This window comes from Penicillium pulvis (assembly GCF_028828015.1).
Source record: "Penicillium pulvis strain IBT 33274 chromosome Unknown contig_5_segment0_segment0, whole genome shotgun sequence".
Lineage (NCBI taxonomy): Eukaryota > Fungi > Ascomycota > Eurotiomycetes > Eurotiales > Aspergillaceae > Penicillium > Penicillium pulvis.
The window spans coordinates 1,455,723-1,473,218 of NW_026643078.1; the positions used below are offsets into that span (position 1 = coordinate 1,455,723).

Consider the following 17,496-nt stretch of genomic DNA (forward strand, 5'->3'; position numbering starts at 1 on the left):
ATTAACCGGGAAATTGATACTATTGGACTCAGTGATTGCCGACCCGAGGCATGATAAGAAGGTTGAAGATGAGAGAGCATGGGAATGTTATTTTCCCCGGGTTTTTGGCGGTTGGAAGGTCCACGCGATCGACTTGATAAGCGGCGGTACAGTAAGCGGGCGGAACTCCGCTAGCTTAAATTGGTGGAGGCGGCTGCTGTGTTGACCTTCCACTTTATCCCAATTTCTTCTTGTCGTATCTACAAGCCAAGTGGAAAATAAAAACACAATGTCGTCAATTCCCCTCAGCCATACCTCTTCAATTTTAATCGTTGGTGCCGGAACCTGGGGCTGCTCGACCGCTCTGCATTTAGTCCGTCGAGGATATACAAATGTCACGGTCTTGGATCCTTACCCGGTGCCATCAGCAATTGCGGCTGGGAATGACGTGAATAAGATCATGGAGCACAAGGAGCTGAAAGGTGAGACGGATGTTTTATCTTCATCCAATATTCCCTTTGACAATCCGTAGACTAATGGCTTCCAGGCACGAACCCGGACGCTAGAAGCCTCGCTTTCACAACCTGCACTCGAGCAGCGTTGAAAGGCTGGAAGACTGATCCTGTTTTTCAGCCATACTTCCACGAGACAGGTTTTATTGTGTCGGGACATACCCCGGCTCTCATCCAGCACATCAAGGAAGACGAGATCGAGCCCTCCGATGCTGAGTTCGTGTCACTCGAAACGGCGGAGGACTTTCGCAAAACAATGCCATCAGGAGTTCTGACAGGGGACTTCCCCGGCTGGAAGGGATGGCTTAGCAAGAGTGGGGCAGGTTGGATTCACGCCCAGAAAGCAATGATCTCTGCATACACGGAAGCTCAACGCCTAGGGGCAAAGTTCATAACGGGCACACCATCAGGAAAGGCTGTATGTTTGCTGTATGAGAATGGGGATGTGGTGGGAGCCCAGACAGAGGACGGAACAAGCCATATGGCAGACCACACTATTTTGGCTGCGGGTGCTGGGAGTGACCGTCTTCTGGATTTCAAGAAACAATTACGTCCTACTGCCTGGACTTTGTGTCATATAAGAATGACACCGGAAGAAGCGAAGAGTTATCGGAACCTCCCAGTTCTTTTCAACATTGCAAAGGGATTCTTCATGGAGCCGGATGAAGATAAGCATGAGCTTAAAATCTGCGATGAACATCCTGGATATTGCAACTTCATTCAGGATCAATCGCATGGTGGCGAGATGCGTAGCATACCATTTGCAAGGCATCAGATTCCACTCAAGGCAGAGGCCCGAGTTAGAGACTTCTTGAAAGATACGATGCCCCATCTCGCTGATAGACCTTTTTCCTTTGCGAGAATTTGCTGGGATGCCGATACACCCGATCGCGCATTCTTGATTGATCGTCATCCTGAGCACCCTTCGCTCCTTGTCGCCGTGGGAGGTTCCGGCAATGGGGCGATGCAGATGCCTACCATTGGCGGTTTTATCTCTGATGCTTTGGAAGGGAGCTTACAAAAAGAGTTGAAGCACGTTGTACGATGGCGCCCAGAAACAGCAGTGGATCGCGATTGGCACTCTACACAGAATCGTTTCGGAGGACCAGACGAAATCATGGACTTTCATAAATTGAACGACAATGAGTGGACTCAGATACAAGAGAGTGAGCAGAGCAAGCTATAGGTAAAATATCCACAAATATCAAGAATTGTGAAAAGCAATCATTCCATGAGTGCTAGCTAGCACGCAGAATTTACTCGCTAGCAAATGCGCAGACTCCCATGTCTTTCTTCGAAACCTCAGCCTCGGGTCTGATATCAAAATCAAATATATCCATCGGAACACCGATGGTAGTACAGGCATTGGGTATGTCAACAATACCAGCAATATGTCCTTGCACAGGGGCACAGCTCAGCAGCAAGTAGATCTGATAATCGTTGTACCCGAATCGTCGAAGGTATTCAATGACACGCAAGCAGGTCTGCCGATAGGCCACCGTGGCATCCAGGTAATGCTGCTTGCCATTCTCATCGACTGAGAATCCCTCAAAAGTGAGATAGCGTCCGGGGCCGAATTGAGGCTCAACAGGTCCGGCGTGGAAAATAGGCGACTTCATATCCAACTTCGCCATGCCATCCTTGATTACAGAGAACTTCAATGTGATCACACCTGCCATCTCGATTGCGCCACAAAATGAGATCTCACCATCTCCCTGGGAGAAGTGGAGATCTCCAACAGAGAACTTTGCGCCCGAGACATGAACGGGAAGATACACCTTGGAGCCCCGGGAGAGGTTTTTGATATCGCAGTTACCTCCGTGTTCAGGACGACCCTAATTAATAAATCAGCCTTTCGTTCAAATGTTGGAAGACCAGATATGACATACTGGGATTGTTCGTGCTCCCTCCCGCGCAACCTTTTCCTTAATATCCTCAGAAGCACTACCGGCATGGGTGTTCGTGGGGTTTGGTGGCTGTGCAACGATACGATCCTCAATTGTGTTCGCAGAAATCAGCTCGCCCTCGCGACGGTTCCATTCAGCAAGAACCTCCGCTGAAGGCGCACATCCCATAATTCCAGGATGGATCAGACCCGCGAATCGGACATGCGGAATGTGTCGCGAGGAGCAGAATATTCCTTCAAAATCCCAAATCGCTTTCGCCCTGCCATATAATGAATGAGAAGTTGTGCATCAGGTAAGGAAGGCAAACATACGCTTTCGGATACAGCTCATCCAAGAAACCACCGCCATTATGTCTATCGAAGATACCAGTAAAGCCCCAAGGTTGCTCCTGGAAGGGCTGGACGTCTTGAATCTCAACCACTAAGACATCGCCTGGTTCCGCAGTCTCGATGTCGAACGGACCGGAGAGATAGTGAATCTCAGTTAGGTCAACATTCTTCACGTCATCAGCTGAGTCGTTATTCTTAATTTGTCCTCCAGTCCAGTCCAGACACTCGATTTTGACGATTTCATTATTGGCGATCTTTCCACAAGCCGGAACTGTTAAAAAGTAGAAGGTCAGCGACGGAAATTTAGGCAAGTTTTGACATCAACCCACTATCGGGGTGCCATCGGTTCTAGAAAAGCATTAGTTCATGAGTTGCAATCTATATGGGGAGGAGTCGTACGTGTAACCCAGGCTGCTCGCGGGCATGTTTCTCTAGGTCGACCTTCAAGGCAGTGCGGATCCCCGTGATACCCATGTTTATCAGTTATGTTTGAGGGGTGTGAGATGTGGTGTCTTGGATGAAAGGCCCGGGTTTGAAATGAGTTTTCGACTGTTTGAAGACTGAATGAAAGAGCAAAAGTGTTGATGGAAGTGGGATACGAGGTGAAGATAAGGGAGTGCTTCTCCGCATTGGGGTAAAGTGTAATCATCCTATCAATGCCTTATCTTCTCCAATTTTAGTGTTCAATGCCGACCCGTTATAACCTTGAGATATGTGGCATTTTTATTGGTTTGTCAAGGTTTTAAGTAAGCTTCTCGTGCATGTGCAACGATAACTAAGTACAGGTAAGTTAGCTGGTTTGAGTAACGGTGCCTAAACAATGAGGCAGCTTTCCATCTAGCCGCGGCCATTTAGCCACAACCGTTTAGCCGCGACCTTTCAGCCACTATACTTCAATTGTTCTTATCAAGCCGATCTCGGATATGATGGCGATAAGCAGGTGGAGCCATTTGGTATGTACCTCGATTGAAGTAGATGGTAAGGACTGGACTCGAAAGGTACAGGAAATTGGCCGCCGTTATCGGCCATGATTTGTCTCTCGACCTTATCAGGATCAAGCAAGGTAGGTCCAGTATCAAATATCCAACGCCAAGGAGCATTTCAGGGCTTAACAAATTGATCGACTTGTCTTTCTAGCAGCAGCTATGTTCATAAACTCGCCTTCCCATGTGGTGTTCACTTAATTTGATTGTTCGAGGTCGAGACTGGAGTAAAACGGCTCTTCGACCTAAACATTCAGTTGAATCAGTGCAAAGTGTAACACTCATGCCCGACTACTTCTCACTTATGGACCTGTTTGATGAAATACCCGCAGGCGAAGATGAGGAGAAAATAACTCTCTTACCGAGGTGAAGGCTATCGGGTTTTTTAGAGGTGGTATTTCACGGTGTTAACTTTCAAAGGCTGTGAAGTCTACGGAATATATCAGCCCCGGCATTGGGCCACCTATTCCCTGTTCCTCGTAATTATATGCAGGCGGGTCCTGGGTCATTCATTCGTCCCTTCTCCACTTAAACAAGCAAAGTGGTCTAAGAGTACTCCGTACCTGGGCGTGGAATGGAGCCTTTGAGGACGCTAGTTAAAATAAGAATTACAATAAGGAACGAACCCATGGAAGTAAACAAGGCTCTTCCCACTCCGACGTTAGTGAAGCTTAAATCAGCGCCCGCTGCAAACCATTTGCCAGATGGGTAAGGCGCCCAATCTGTTTGCGCGGTTTGGGGTGTTTGCATGTGTAGTTGTTCCTATGGAAGGCCGAAGAATGCGTGGAAGCTTCCGACCGTATAAATAAGCTCAGGCCAGACCTTCAGTTTGTACGGAGTATAGTCGCGCTGGTCAGCGCAACGTATACGTAGTCGTCAGTGGCACAGGCCGCCTAGGCCGCCTAGGCCGACTAGGCCCCCTCTTCCCGGGTCGAGATCAGGTGTTGAAAGACCAATAGTGGGTTTTGGCAATGGTCGGCGGTGTTGGAAGCGGAGCAAATTGACTGAAATGTTCGAGATTCCGTGGATTGTGCCTATTTAAGGTACAGGCGTGTCTCAATGCCAGGCAACTACTACTTAGTTATACCTTTCAGCATCACGCCACTCGCCTTGCTCCGATTAGCCTACCGTCCTCGATGATGTGGCCCCCGTGAGGATCTTCAATCGGTTACCAACAACGGAAGGCTGCCAAGGGCCAATGCCAAGACAGAAGACGTAGTTTGGTGGGGCGGCTTCACGACTCGACCGCAGAAAACCCTTCCAACCCCACAAGAACCAGCCCCCTTGGGGTGCAATACATGCGTGAGACAAGTACCGTAAAGGCCCCTCAGGGCTGAACAGGGTTCTGGAGGCCGAAATTCTATTTTGGTGCTTCTACGGGGGTGATCCAACGCGTCATGGCTCAAGACACAACCTCACATCGTGGATTATTGCGTAGTATTACTTGCGGAGCCCGGGCATCCCGAAATAACCAATAATGGCATTGAAAGGGTCGCACCTCAGGATAAAAGGAAGAACCAGGTTTTGGAGTCAGGATTTATGAATTAGGGTGGAATGAGACTGATTCCGGCGATTAAATTTGCGAGTTGGCCCGGCTGTTCCCGCACTTCCTCACGTTTTTTATGCATGCAGCACCACATTCGCGGGATCAAGCCCAATCCATGGGCCGCGCGTTCCTATTCATCCGATGATTGAATTATTCCCCATGCCAAGATGTGCCGAAGGCTTGTTTCATTCGTTTACGGTAATTTTGGTATCCGATCTTCGCCCCTGCAACCGTCTCGACACGTAAGCCCTCTTGCGTCGAGTTTCAAGTTTTGGACGTATAACACTTGATACTTCCATCATGTTTCTTCCCCTCAATTGCATGGGACACCACTATTGTGCACCATGATTCGATTCAGCTCTTCGCAAAGGTCCTTCACCGCGGCCATTTTCTTGCTGCTGTTATTATGTGGGTTGGTCTACCACCAGAAATCGGATCAGAGCTCGTTTAGTATTTCGGGGTCAAAAGGTAACTCGAAGAATGTTCCGATCGGAGATTGCTCTGTCGATCTTGAATACTTAAGATCCCTGGGTTTTAATCATTCGGTGGAATATGCTCGATGGAATATTCGGGTTACCGAGTCGAAGAAATTTACGGAATTCTCGGAAAGCCTTGATGTTCCCGTCCCCGAGTTCAATCGCCTTGAGCTTGATACAGAGACCACTGTCGACACCCTTCCGGCAGGGCAATGTCCCCGGACGGTGAAGATTGAGGCACCCAAGCGGAAAGCCCCGGTGGACGCATCCCATTTGATGTTTGGTGTTGCGACTACCATTGATCGATTGGACAATTCTTTAGAAGCCATCTCACGATGGGCTGGTGGCACCAAAGCGCGCGTCATCGCTTTAGTTGAGAGCGATGCAAGCCTCAATATAACCCAGGTCATGGAACACGCGACAGAGCTGGACGTGACTCTTCAAATTCTGGAAAACGATGAAGAATTTTTGGATCGTTATTACAGACTCACCCGAATCATAAATGAACTACGCGATGAGTCGACACAGTGGGCTGTCATAATTGATGACGACACTTTCTTCCCCAACATGGAAGGCCTGGTCGCCCAACTCGCCACCTACGACGAAACTAAGCCATACTACATTGGAGCACCAACTGAAAACATGCAACAAATGGCTTCTTTCACTTATATGGGATACGGAGGCGCCGGAGTCTTCCTCTCAATTCCCCTGCTGCAGGAAATCGACGCCTACTTTGATGACTGCTTCGAGTTTAAAGACCACGGTGACAAGCGGGTGTCAAAATGCATCTACAGACACACCACTACCAAGCTCACTTGGGATCGACACCTCTTCCAACTCGATCTTAACCCGGATGGATCCGGATTTTACGAAGCGGGTCGCCAATTACCCCTATCCGTGCACCACTGGAAATCCGCAGACTGGTTCCCTGTCAACATCGTCGGCATGAGCCAGATCGCCGACATCTGCGGCCACGATTGCCAGCTGCAGCGCTGGAGAATCACAGACGACTGGTACTTTATTAATGGATTTTCGCTTGTCCGTTACTCAGAACCACAAACACCAGAGGACTTGGCCTCCATGGAACAGACTTGGTCATATTTCGGTTGGACTGAAGATGATTCCTACGAGTACAGCCTAGGGCCTCTACGTCCTCGAGACAACGGAAAATTGTCTTACCGCTTGTTGGATGCGGTTTCTTCAAACAAGCAGGTCCGACAGATTTACCTTCGCCAGGAAGATGAGTGGTTCTACGACGAGGAAGAGCCGGAGAACCCGCAATTGCTGGAGGTTGTCTGGACATTGTCATAATCCTGTTATTGACTGGTTTAGATTTGTTGTTAGTCACGAACACGCGCAGACTGGGAGAGTGAGACCGGCAGGTTCGGCCCTTTTCCAGCTGCTACGAATGCATCTAGTACATTTCCCGTACTACATACAGCTACATACAGCTACATAAAGCTGCCATATTAGGAGTTGGAAAAAAATTTAATAAACAACCGGAAATCTGTTTTTACTCTTGCTTTACGTAGAACTGGTCATCAAGGACTTTCGAGCATTCTTGGACATGGTTTGAGGTTGAGAATCAAGTCACTATCTATAGAATGTGGGAATGCGTCGGAGCCTGAAGATCAGGTGACCACCAGGTCCATATAGATCAGCGCTTTGTTCCTCTTGTTTTCCTTCTTCTCTTCTCAATACCAAACCAATACCAACATATTGATTCGTTTGTTCGTTCTTTTCTCTTGTAGCAGCGAGCTCTATGCGGCCAGATCGGAAGGTTGAATCTTTCATAATAGTAGCAAAATAGCGGAGATAGTGGGTGGGCCTTAATATCAAGAGCTCATGCCAACTGGCTATGTAGAAGTGGGGGGGAATGCGGGGGAATCTGATGCGGGGCCTACATTTGATAGAATTCAGAAATCTGAGTGGCATTATGGGCTACCTATTCAAAGCTGTTTGAGCCTTGTAGGTCAGGTGACTGAACCTTGGTTGAAAACTAAGTACATACAACATTAAAGCATGTATCGGAATCCCTTCTGCAGCCGACGTGCCGCCGCGATGTCAATCCCTTCATAGTCAGCCGTAACTTGAAGCCGCCGAAGTTCCTTCTCGGTGAGCTGCACTTCCCCACTCTCATTCTCCAGACGCTCTTGTCTCTTGTTCAGCATCCGCAGATTGAAATACATAAACACGGCCGACAGACCACCCAATGCTTGTAACGCAATACATATGCCCAGAGCAACCGGGTAATGGGACCCTTGTGAATCAAAATATGTATATGGTGTCCAGATAGTTGCTGAGTTGCCAATCGAGTTGATGAAAGCGTAAGCAGCAGCACGTTTAGCAGGAGGTCGCGGCAACGCATTCGCAATCCAAGAATACAATGTTCCGTTCTGCGCAAAGGTGAAGTTCATCAAAAACAACGAGAAATACCTCGGCCCGAAAGAATCAGTCGTCATGAAAATGATAAATCCAACAATAGTGATGGGGACTGGGTAGATGAAAAACCAAAAACGAACACCGAGTTTATCGGAAAGCCAGCTGTGAAACACACTGTAGAATACCATGAACACGTATGGTGGTGCGACGAGCAACAACGAAATAGTCTTGCTGTATCCTAGCGTTTCTGCTAGCGTCGGGAAGAAATATTGGAAGCTTCCACCTCCAGCAATGCACATGTAGGCAAATGCGAACACGTAGGTCTTCGGGTCTGTCATGGCCATTTTCAATCCCTTGAGTTGGCTCATACCTGCGCTTCCCTCCTCATCGACGTCAGCCTCCGCTGCTTCGATTGCCAGTCTGCGGGTAGCGACGGCTCGCATTTCAGGTGAGAGGAGGCGCCATGTATCAGGGAAATCTGGTAGGATGAAGCATATGACAACACCGATGAAGCAAGTGATTGAGCCTTCAATAATGTACAGCCACTGCCAGGCCCCCATACCTCTTTTGCCGGCTAGTCCATTGAGGATGCCGGCGGCGATTAGATTACCGAAGGCACCGCTGATTAAGGAGCCCGAGTAGAAAATGCTCATTCGGAAAGCTAGCTCGGAGCGGGTGTACCATTTCGATAGGTAGAAAAGAACTCCGGCGAAGAAAGGCGCCTCTATGATACATGTAAGTTTGAATGTTGTCTTGAAGTGTTCGGGAGAAACCTACCGACCAATCCTAAAATGAATCGGCATGCAACTATCCCGCCGTAACTTGTCACTTGACTGGTGCAGGCGGAGACGAGGCCCCATGCTGCCACAAAGAAGCCAAGATAGAGAGACGGACGGCCCATGTAGTTGAGTAGTAGGTTCGATGGAACTTGCATGAGGATGTAGGCAACAAACAGGATGGAGAGTCCGGTTTGGTATTGTTGACCATCAAGATGAAGATCCTCTGTAAGCCCTTGAAGTTTGGCAGCGGCATAGTTGTTTCTTGTATAAGGAAAGGACGTTAATATCATCGTTGAAAAGACCACACAGGTCGCAATCGTGCGCGAAAATATTGAGTCATCCTAATTTGTTCAACTTACCGATCAATATAATTCATCAAGTACACCAAGATCACAAGTGGCATAATCAGAAGATCAATGCGCCGGCGCAATTTCTTCTCAAGCACCTTTTCTTCTGGGGTCAGCTCAGCAAGATGCACTGTTTCTTCATGTGACATCTCCGCCTTCTCGCCCATCACTTCAACATCTGAAATTGTGTGTTCGCCGTGTTCCATGATTGACAGTCAGTGGAAAAGGCACTGCAATTCCATTCCATATTCTCACCGACCGCGAGATATCTCCGCCATTTTGTAGTCAACCCATCGCAGCATTTCGTTGATGGACCTCTCAAACAGACTTCCCGTGTCAAGCTGGGAAATGCAGATCGTCGCGTCTGGGGTAACGCGGGGAACGCGGGGACACATGTAAACAGATATATCGAAATGGCCAATAAAATGTCTGTTATGATCCATTGGTATGCAGTGGGATCAGGCCAAGAGAAGCGACTATGCATGAAAGGGTTTCGAAATGCAGTAAGCAACTCTGTGCCCGCAATTCCCCCACACGGTACCCCCACAAGGTCAAAGCTTCTTTGTCTTGGCCAAACCTATACAGCTCTTAATTGGAGGAAAATCTTGACTTGAGAACATCATTGCGGACTCTTTTCCACTTTTCCATATCCGTGTCTTTTTACAACGGATTTGAGTACGTTCACTGATGATGATGGCATGCCTGGTATCAGAGACTCGGACTATGAGGATACTTTAATGTAGAACGCGCAACCCACGGACTTTGATATATGGATTTGGCCTTGGGTGTGTACTCAAATATTTACATCAAGCTCCTCTGTACAAGTTATTTACTTAATTTCAATCCTGCGGTTGTCTTATTTCTGCATTGATTAACAGGAGTCATGGGCGGAGGGCAATTGCTCATGCTGGTGCACTTGCACAGGCCATCGGTGCGGACAGGCAGCAAATTATGGCGACGCTCAAATGCTTGCCGTTCGAATTACTGCAGGGTTCAGTCTGGATGCGAATGTCCACATTTCGATAACAAAACAGATTCACTGATTACAAGGCCAAGTTGGTTGTATCGATTGTCATTATGTGGCAGACGGAGACCAATTCAAGCCACATCAGAGGACTAATGGTTTCTGGTTTGACAATTCTCGGTTTGGAAATTGAGGCATGCCCTCAACCGCATATTGTGCAGCTAGATTCAAGTTTTGATGGACGTATTCATTGCGTTGTGCGAGAATGAAATCGCTAATCGACCCAGTAGCTAGCTATGTGTGACACTTACCCTTGAAACGGAACTGCCTAACATCCTTGACATGGTGATGCTACTAGCACTGCGTGGTGCTAACTCATAAAATAACCTATTCAATCCCTTCGGATTCTCTTGACAACCGAAGGCTGGTACTCTTCCGCTGGTGCAGGCCTCTTCTGCTTCTGCAAGTGTAACGGCCCCATTGGCGTCTCTAGCTGTGATGGAACTCTTATTGACCCATTACCACCTCTGTCAGGCATGTGAGAGAGGAAAAATTTGGCATACGCAGCTGCTGTAGCAGCGGCGTATTCCTGCCACAACTTGTTCTTATGCGAGTCAGAATAATCGCAGATACCACGGATGACGAGGCAGTCAGTAGTTGTTCTCACGACTCCAGCTGCCTCCATCTCGAGGCAGATCACGTCCTCTTTGCCCAGACGGTCCCGGTGGCTTGCATCCCGGACGACCTGATTGCCAGATGCTATGAGACCATAGAAAACGTGTGGGCCTTTATGGAGTCGATCTTGCCGCTCTATTACGAGGGTGCAATTATGACAATCCGACCGGCCTTTTCGATGAAGATACTCCGAGATAAATAGTGTGTCCCTATCAGCGCCTGGGTATTCATATTCTTGCCTTCTTGAGGCAATCAAACCAAGATCGTCGAGCAGTGGGTTGGAGGCTGAGTTGAAAGTGACGAAGCAATCAGACTGAATCTTCGTAATGACTGCTCGCAGGAATGAGGGTGGCTTTTGTTTCTCTCCCGTCCTCTGAAACTCGGAATCCGAAATCAGCTTTCCCATGTCGACCTGTATTACGCCCGTGCCAACGACTATGTCACCGAGGCGAATATCTTGAGTCGCAGAAGGGACTCCGCCTCCAATACCGACTAACAGACAGAATTTGACTCGCGGAAAGGTCCGGATCAAATGAGAGGCGACATTGGTGGCGGAATTTGTGCCATAGTCATCGTGTGGAAGGCCAGCAGCAACCACATTGAATTTTTTGATCCGGCCAAGGCAATAGCAGTTTGGATCGTTCTCATCTTTTTCGAGGTCGGGATGAGGTAAATCGAACAAGGCGCGCACGGCAAAAAGTTCTTTCGATAGTGCACAAACAATTCCTACTTCATAGTCCTCATGAGTGAGACCATCAGACTGTGATCCTAATGGAGGCGTTTCTTCAGAGTTCCCATCGTTTGTGGTAGGGTGCACCATGCTTGTTCCAAGTCCCGAATCGGGGAAATCGTCAGGTTCCGAGTCATCTGAAGACGTAAAGGTCTCTTCATGCATGGGGAATCCGATGTCACTCCAGGACCATGGCAGGTCCTTGTTGTAGCCGAAAACCAGTGCACCACTCCCCCCACTTTTCACTTGAGCTCGACTTAGCTTGGGTTGCCTTGGCATCCTCTTTTTGAATTGTGCAGGCAATATGACTTGTGCTAATTCGCATTGTTGTGTACTGTGCGGGTCGACAGTGCATTCGCAAGCTTGAGGTACACTTTCTGCTTTGTACCAGATCAATTGATTGGTCAGCCTCACCGGGCTGCTGGTTGGATCTCCATATCGATCAATGATGTTTGCAAGATCTCCATCACTGATAGCAAGGTAGGACTTTCCTTCAGGTAATTTGTTCCAATGCGGGCAAGAGTTGCTAGTGGGAACCGGTTGAATAATTTCACCAAATCCGCTCCCAAACAATGTAATCGCTCGAATGGCTCTGGCCAAATCAACCCAGCTTTTTGCTTTGGTTCGTAACTTACAATGTCGAGGATACAGGGGGTCTTCATTCGTCGCCAAATCTTTGAAATCCCACCCTTCAAGGTTGCCCCGAGGCATACTCCATAGTTCTTCGCTGCCTCCTCTCATGACCTCTGCTTGATGATCCATCATTTTCTCAAGCATGCTATACAGACGGTCGACTCTATGTCGAATTCGGACAGCTGGAATCATTGCTTCCCCCGGTTCACCCTCCTGTGCATCGTAGAGTTCCAGACATAGGTTATCGGGGTTCAACAATACTTCCATCGCAGAATGAGGAGTAAATGACTTCTCGGGGCCCCTGATGCTTGCCACATCTAGCCGGAATATAGAACAAAGTGAATCAGTCCTGTTAGAATGGACTGAAGCCAGAAGAAGATGCAACAGAGCGCAGGCTCCATTCACTAGCCAACCCCGTTTTGCTCCCACATCCCACATCACAACGTACTGTTTGTTGATCCAATACAGCTTTTCAAAGTAGCCGCTCCGTGTAATTCTAAATGGAACATCTTTGTTGCCGTAAATGACTTCATCACCACCAGTGATTGGCTTGCCTGCTGAAATAACGGTGTTGGCAAAGCTGCATTGAGACGACGGGGACCGTAGCCGAGACCTTTCAATAGAGTAGCCGGCCTCACTTGACCCTGTTCATTAGTCAGATGAGTGGGCTTTTTCTCGAGAAAATAAAAGAATAACCATCACATACCAGCGTAGCATTTTGCGTCTAAGCACCAACCGAGAATGTGACGACTGGTTCCTAATGCAGACAGTGTGATATTTTCCGCATGACCTTCAATGCCATCCAGGTAAGAGATGCGCTCCCCTTTAGCGTTGTATAGGAGGTGCCATGTGATTTGATCTTCATCCCGCATGTACTCTGTGGGTAATAGGAGAGTAGAGAACCCCTTTATGAAAATCTTACCGTTGAAGACCTCTGCATTCTCTGCGTGGACTAGACCTGCTAAGAGGTTGAGTGGAATCTCGAGCCCAGTTCCATGTCTGGACCGACGCGCAATTGGAAACCCCTTCACCACGATTGGGTTTCGAAACAAGTGATGCCAGCACTGTCCTACGGAAGAAGGACTATCATCCTTTTCAGCTTCAAGCCGGAAATCAATAACGAATGAAGCTTTTGTGATCAATGAAGCCTGCTGGGTTGATATTGAGATGCTCTCAACGGTAGTGCTGCTGATAAATGGTGTGCAGTACGATAACTTAGAGTCATGGAGAGACGAACGGAGAGCCGAAGCCAGCCATGCAAGTTGTTCTCCAATCTCTGCAATTGATTCGTTTATGCCAGTAACTTTGGCAAAGAATTTGTTCCCATCTATCCATGCTCCAATTTGGGTCTTATCTGGAAAAGTGTCTGGAAGACGTCCATGGGCTGTCAGCACTGATCATAAAAAGGCTGGGAAAGGCTGAAGTTACATCTGTATTCGCAGCCCTGTTCACTGATAAGTGTGGCTTCAACTATATGAATAATTTTGGCTCCGTACGAATGCCACGTCTGATGAATATATTGCAAAGAAGTCATCGCTTGGGCATCGATGCGTGACCCTGTAATTGTGATCATCTTTCCGAGATAACCATCGTTGTCTTGGTCATATCCCTGCTCTGTGACGAAGGCTACAGGATTCCAGTTGATAGTGAATGTTGTCTGGTATATCTTTGGATGATCATGTTGACCCGTTGTCCAAATTAATGGTATAAATTCCAGAATTTGTGCGCGAATAGCATCCTGGGCATTGGGGTCCGCTGGATTCAAGGCAATCTCCCTCTGAATGCTTCCAAGTAACCATTTGTACGCTTGGCTATTAGAAATGAACTTCCTGTAGATCGCTATTTCAGGGATCTTTTTGTCACCATCTTCCCCTGGGACGTTGCCGGAGGTCTCTAGTCCAGTGTCTGCCTCGTTTTGTTCATTTTCAAGGTCGCTATTCGCATTTTCCTGGGTGTGATACCACAGTTTTATGCGATCATTCAACCCCATTCTATTGTCACCATTTGCTGGAACTGGAGAGCCCCCCTGACTTTCCATGTATTTTGATCTCAAGGTATTCGCAATATTGCTATAAGATGCTTATATCAGTGAAGCCCTGGAAGTTACATTATAGACTGGAGAGTGACTAACTGCCTGTATCGAATGATGAATATCATGATGTCCCTATGCATTTGAGTTGAGCCGAAATGACCAAGCCTGAGCGCAAACCCTTTCAGAAGACGTGGAAGAACATTATGGATTCTTTCCAATATTTCATCAGTAGGTCGCGCCAATCGGACATTATTGAACAAATCATCACTCAAGTGGGAGATATAAATTTGCTGCTTGTCTGGGGAAGTGCCATGCTCTTTCGTGTAGATAGCCGGGGTATTTTCGTTGTTGTCGTCGTTCGCATTCTGCAGGCTAGACTTTCCGTGGAGTGGCACAAGTCCTTCATCTTCAAACACTATACTTTGAGAATCGTTGCAGGGATTCTGGTGATGTTGCCGACGAGGACGCATTGTGTCGTTTGCAATTTTATCATGAGAAATAGATTCATCTCCAGGGTCTGTCAATGGTATACTGGAACTCACACCATCCACTCCATCAGAGATATCCCATGATGAGTATGTCAAATCTGCCGGTAATATAGTGGAGCCCACTTCATCCATCCCTCCATGTATGTAGGGATCCACCCAGCCAAACATGTTGTTTGTAGAATGAAAGGCGTCTCTAGAGCCTGTCGGTGGCCTAGTGAGACCCATTTCGTCCAACCAGGGGAACTCGTAGTACCTTGAATCAGATATTTCTCTAGGATCTGGCTGTGGCACAGCGGAACTCACTTCATCCGTCTCAGCAGATGTGTTGTATGTAGTAGATCCATACCCCGAGTCTGTCGATAGCATAGTAGGGCCCACTTCATTCATCCCCCCAAATGAGCTGCATTCAGATATAGATGGGTATGCCGAGTATGTCGATAGCATAGGGGGAACTATGTGATTACTCCTAAGGAGCATTTCGTCAAACAACATGGAGGAACCTGAAGCAGACCCACTAGGCGCGATAGATGGTCTATGGATGCTGTCTGCAACAAGTGTATCTAGCATGGGCAAAGGAGCAGTTTAGTTATGATCAATCCGAAATACAAAAAGGAAGATAATACACTTGGACATTTTTGCGTGTATCCATTCCCTTTCGGATATTCTCACCATTTTTCTCGCAATTATCCTCAAAGAGCACAATCGAAGGCGATGTCGGAGAATTCGGGGGCACTTTATTGCTCAGGCCATAATCGGTTGCTACACAAATCGAAGAAGATTTAGCAATCACTCTCAACAGGACAAGGACCGGGATTTGAAACTCAAGATTCTCTCACCAAGTGATGACTCAGTTTCTCGTGCTGTAGGCACATCTATAATCGCATCATGTGAGATCTTGAGAAGGAGCTCTTTAGCATAAGCTGTTGCCGCTGCCGCTGCATATCCTTGCCAACACCGATTCTTGTGTGAATCAGCGTAGTCGCTGATGCCACGAATGAATAGACATGGAAAGCCACTCATGTGTCTCGCTGCTCCCGTCTCTACACAACATACTCCTGAATCTTGAGCCAGTTTGTCTCGTAGCTTGCCATCTTTCAACACGTCGTTCAGGAACGCGATCGGCCCAAAATGAACTGCTGGTTTCTTCGAATCATCAAAGTCCCGTGGAGGTCGCGAGATGATTTTAGAGCGATCACAACCGACACATCTATCGGATATCGGACCCACGTGATTGTAGTCTGCTTGGTATAAACAGTCATCCTCTTCAGTGGGGCGCAAATAGCTTTCGTGAGCCCCGGAAGCTATTCTTCTGTACTCAATATCAGAAATAAAATCAATCACACGATTTTCGTCCAATTTATGTGTTGCTTTGAGCTCCTCGACGGCAGTCCTTAGAAAGCGAAGTGGCTGAGTTTGTAGAACAAATCGACCATCGTCTGATACTTCATCAAGATCGTACTGGATCACGCCTCCAAGCCATTCTGATGGCTCAGCGATTACAACATCGCCAAGTCGAATATCTCGATCACTGCTTGGTATTCCTCCACCGATGCCGACGAATAAAATAAACTGGACGGAGGGAAAGCTACTCATCAGGTCTCTGGCAACCTCTGTAGATGTTCTCAGATCATATCGACCGATCCGCGGAAACGCGATAGCAATGCTATGTCCTGCGATACTTCCAAGCACGTAGGTGTTTTGATCCGTCGGGGATTGGGGCAAGGGTGGATGTATTTCGTGTGGTACCAGCTGCGCAGCTCGCATCTCCATTGGTACGGAGTATATCCATCCGACCGTGTAATCGTTATGGGACCGTGGGATCCAGGTTGTCATGATGAATTTTATTGTGATGGCTTCATTGAAACGAAGTAATGGTTCGTCGATTCGTGAACAAATATGATAGAAACAAAGTTATTGTAAACCTGAGGAGCGGGGTTAAGGGCGTGCGGCTGATAATCTCATACGAGGCAACCTTGTAACACTATTGGGTAATGTAAAGCCTCATCAGCCTACGCGTATTCCAAATATCTTCCGCTATCAATATATCTATGTTTTGAAATTCATTCGGATCTGCACATCAGTCCATGCCTCTGAACCTTTCATATATGTGTATATTTCGCCTCCCACTCAATCTCTGTTGTTATTGATTTGTCAGGTAACCCATATGCCACTAAGGGTTAATTATATATGATTTTACATTGCTTCTAAAGGTCTGGCTACTAAATGGGCACCATGACATACGTTTCCGTGCTAAACGTTTTTTTAGTGGAAGCTCAAGTATCAGTACCTAGTGAAGTGGGGAACTGTCTGCGAACCAGCTTGCCACTGCGAACCAATCCACTCTTGAGATCTAGTAATTTTTTATTATAGCTACTTAGGATTCTATTAGGGGTCTTGAGGTATTTTTATTATTTAGTCTATAAATCTTTATATAATTAGTTAAATTAAGTAGTTATGAAGTTTCTAATTTTATAAGTACTAGTAATATCTAGAGTCTATTCGTTTCTAATCGTAAGATAGAATAGCTTATAATAGAACGTACCGCTCCATAGGAGAATATCCGTGATAGAAAGGCCCTTCGCGGGTTCCTTATCTCTAAGCGTTTCACCGGCTTTGTCATTTATAAATACAGATGGACATAATGTGATAGAACTAGGGGTCGTTTCATATTGGGTAGCTCCCAGATGACTATTGCTCACAGTGCAGTAAGTTTTCCCTCTATAATTAATATCGA

The 17,496-nt window shown here is 47.3% G+C and overlaps 6 protein-coding genes across 6 annotated transcripts; 2 read left to right on the plus strand and 4 right to left on the minus strand.

Annotated features, from left to right (window-relative positions):
* Positions 1 to 268: 268 nt before the first annotated feature.
* On the plus strand, positions 269 to 1,677 carry N7503_007126 (NAD(P)/FAD-dependent oxidoreductase; the record flags this gene model as incomplete). The annotated part of the gene is made up of 2 exons (XM_057066673.1): positions 269 to 461; positions 527 to 1,677. The coding sequence occupies 2 exons, from the start codon at positions 269 to 271 to the stop codon at positions 1,675 to 1,677; spliced, it is 1,344 nt and encodes a 447-aa protein (XP_056920354.1).
* Positions 1,678 to 1,747: 70 nt separating this feature from the next.
* N7503_007127 (acetamidase/formamidase family protein) lies at positions 1,748 to 3,201 on the minus strand (the record flags this gene model as incomplete). Its single annotated transcript, XM_057066674.1, has 5 exons — positions 1,748 to 2,326; positions 2,381 to 2,657; positions 2,710 to 2,998; positions 3,057 to 3,075; positions 3,127 to 3,201. The coding sequence occupies 5 exons, from the start codon at positions 3,199 to 3,201 to the stop codon at positions 1,748 to 1,750; spliced, it is 1,239 nt and encodes a 412-aa protein (XP_056920355.1).
* A 2,399-nt stretch (positions 3,202 to 5,600) lies between these two features.
* N7503_007128 (glycosyltransferase family 31 protein) lies at positions 5,601 to 7,043 on the plus strand (the record flags this gene model as incomplete). The annotated part of the gene is made up of 1 exon (XM_057066675.1): positions 5,601 to 7,043. The coding sequence occupies one exon, from the start codon at positions 5,601 to 5,603 to the stop codon at positions 7,041 to 7,043; it is 1,443 nt and encodes a 480-aa protein (XP_056920356.1).
* Positions 7,044 to 7,747: 704 nt separating this feature from the next.
* N7503_007129 (permease of the major facilitator superfamily) lies at positions 7,748 to 9,446 on the minus strand (the record flags this gene model as incomplete). Its single annotated transcript, XM_057066676.1, has 3 exons — positions 7,748 to 8,838; positions 8,892 to 9,154; positions 9,253 to 9,446. The coding sequence occupies 3 exons, from the start codon at positions 9,444 to 9,446 to the stop codon at positions 7,748 to 7,750; spliced, it is 1,548 nt and encodes a 515-aa protein (XP_056920357.1).
* A 1,149-nt stretch (positions 9,447 to 10,595) lies between these two features.
* On the minus strand, positions 10,596 to 14,744 carry N7503_007130 (5'-methylthioadenosine/S-adenosylhomocysteine nucleosidase family protein; the record flags this gene model as incomplete). The annotated part of the gene is made up of 4 exons (XM_057066677.1): positions 10,596 to 12,886; positions 12,949 to 13,608; positions 13,671 to 14,176; positions 14,452 to 14,744. 4 exons carry the CDS (start codon positions 14,742 to 14,744, stop codon positions 10,596 to 10,598), a joined length of 3,750 nt encoding a protein of 1,249 aa, XP_056920358.1.
* An 810-nt stretch (positions 14,745 to 15,554) lies between these two features.
* Positions 15,555 to 16,595, minus strand: N7503_007131 (uncharacterized protein; the record flags this gene model as incomplete). Its single annotated transcript, XM_057066678.1, has 1 exon — positions 15,555 to 16,595. One exon carries the CDS (start codon positions 16,593 to 16,595, stop codon positions 15,555 to 15,557), a length of 1,041 nt encoding a protein of 346 aa, XP_056920359.1.
* Between the last annotated feature and the right edge of the window lie 901 nt (positions 16,596 to 17,496).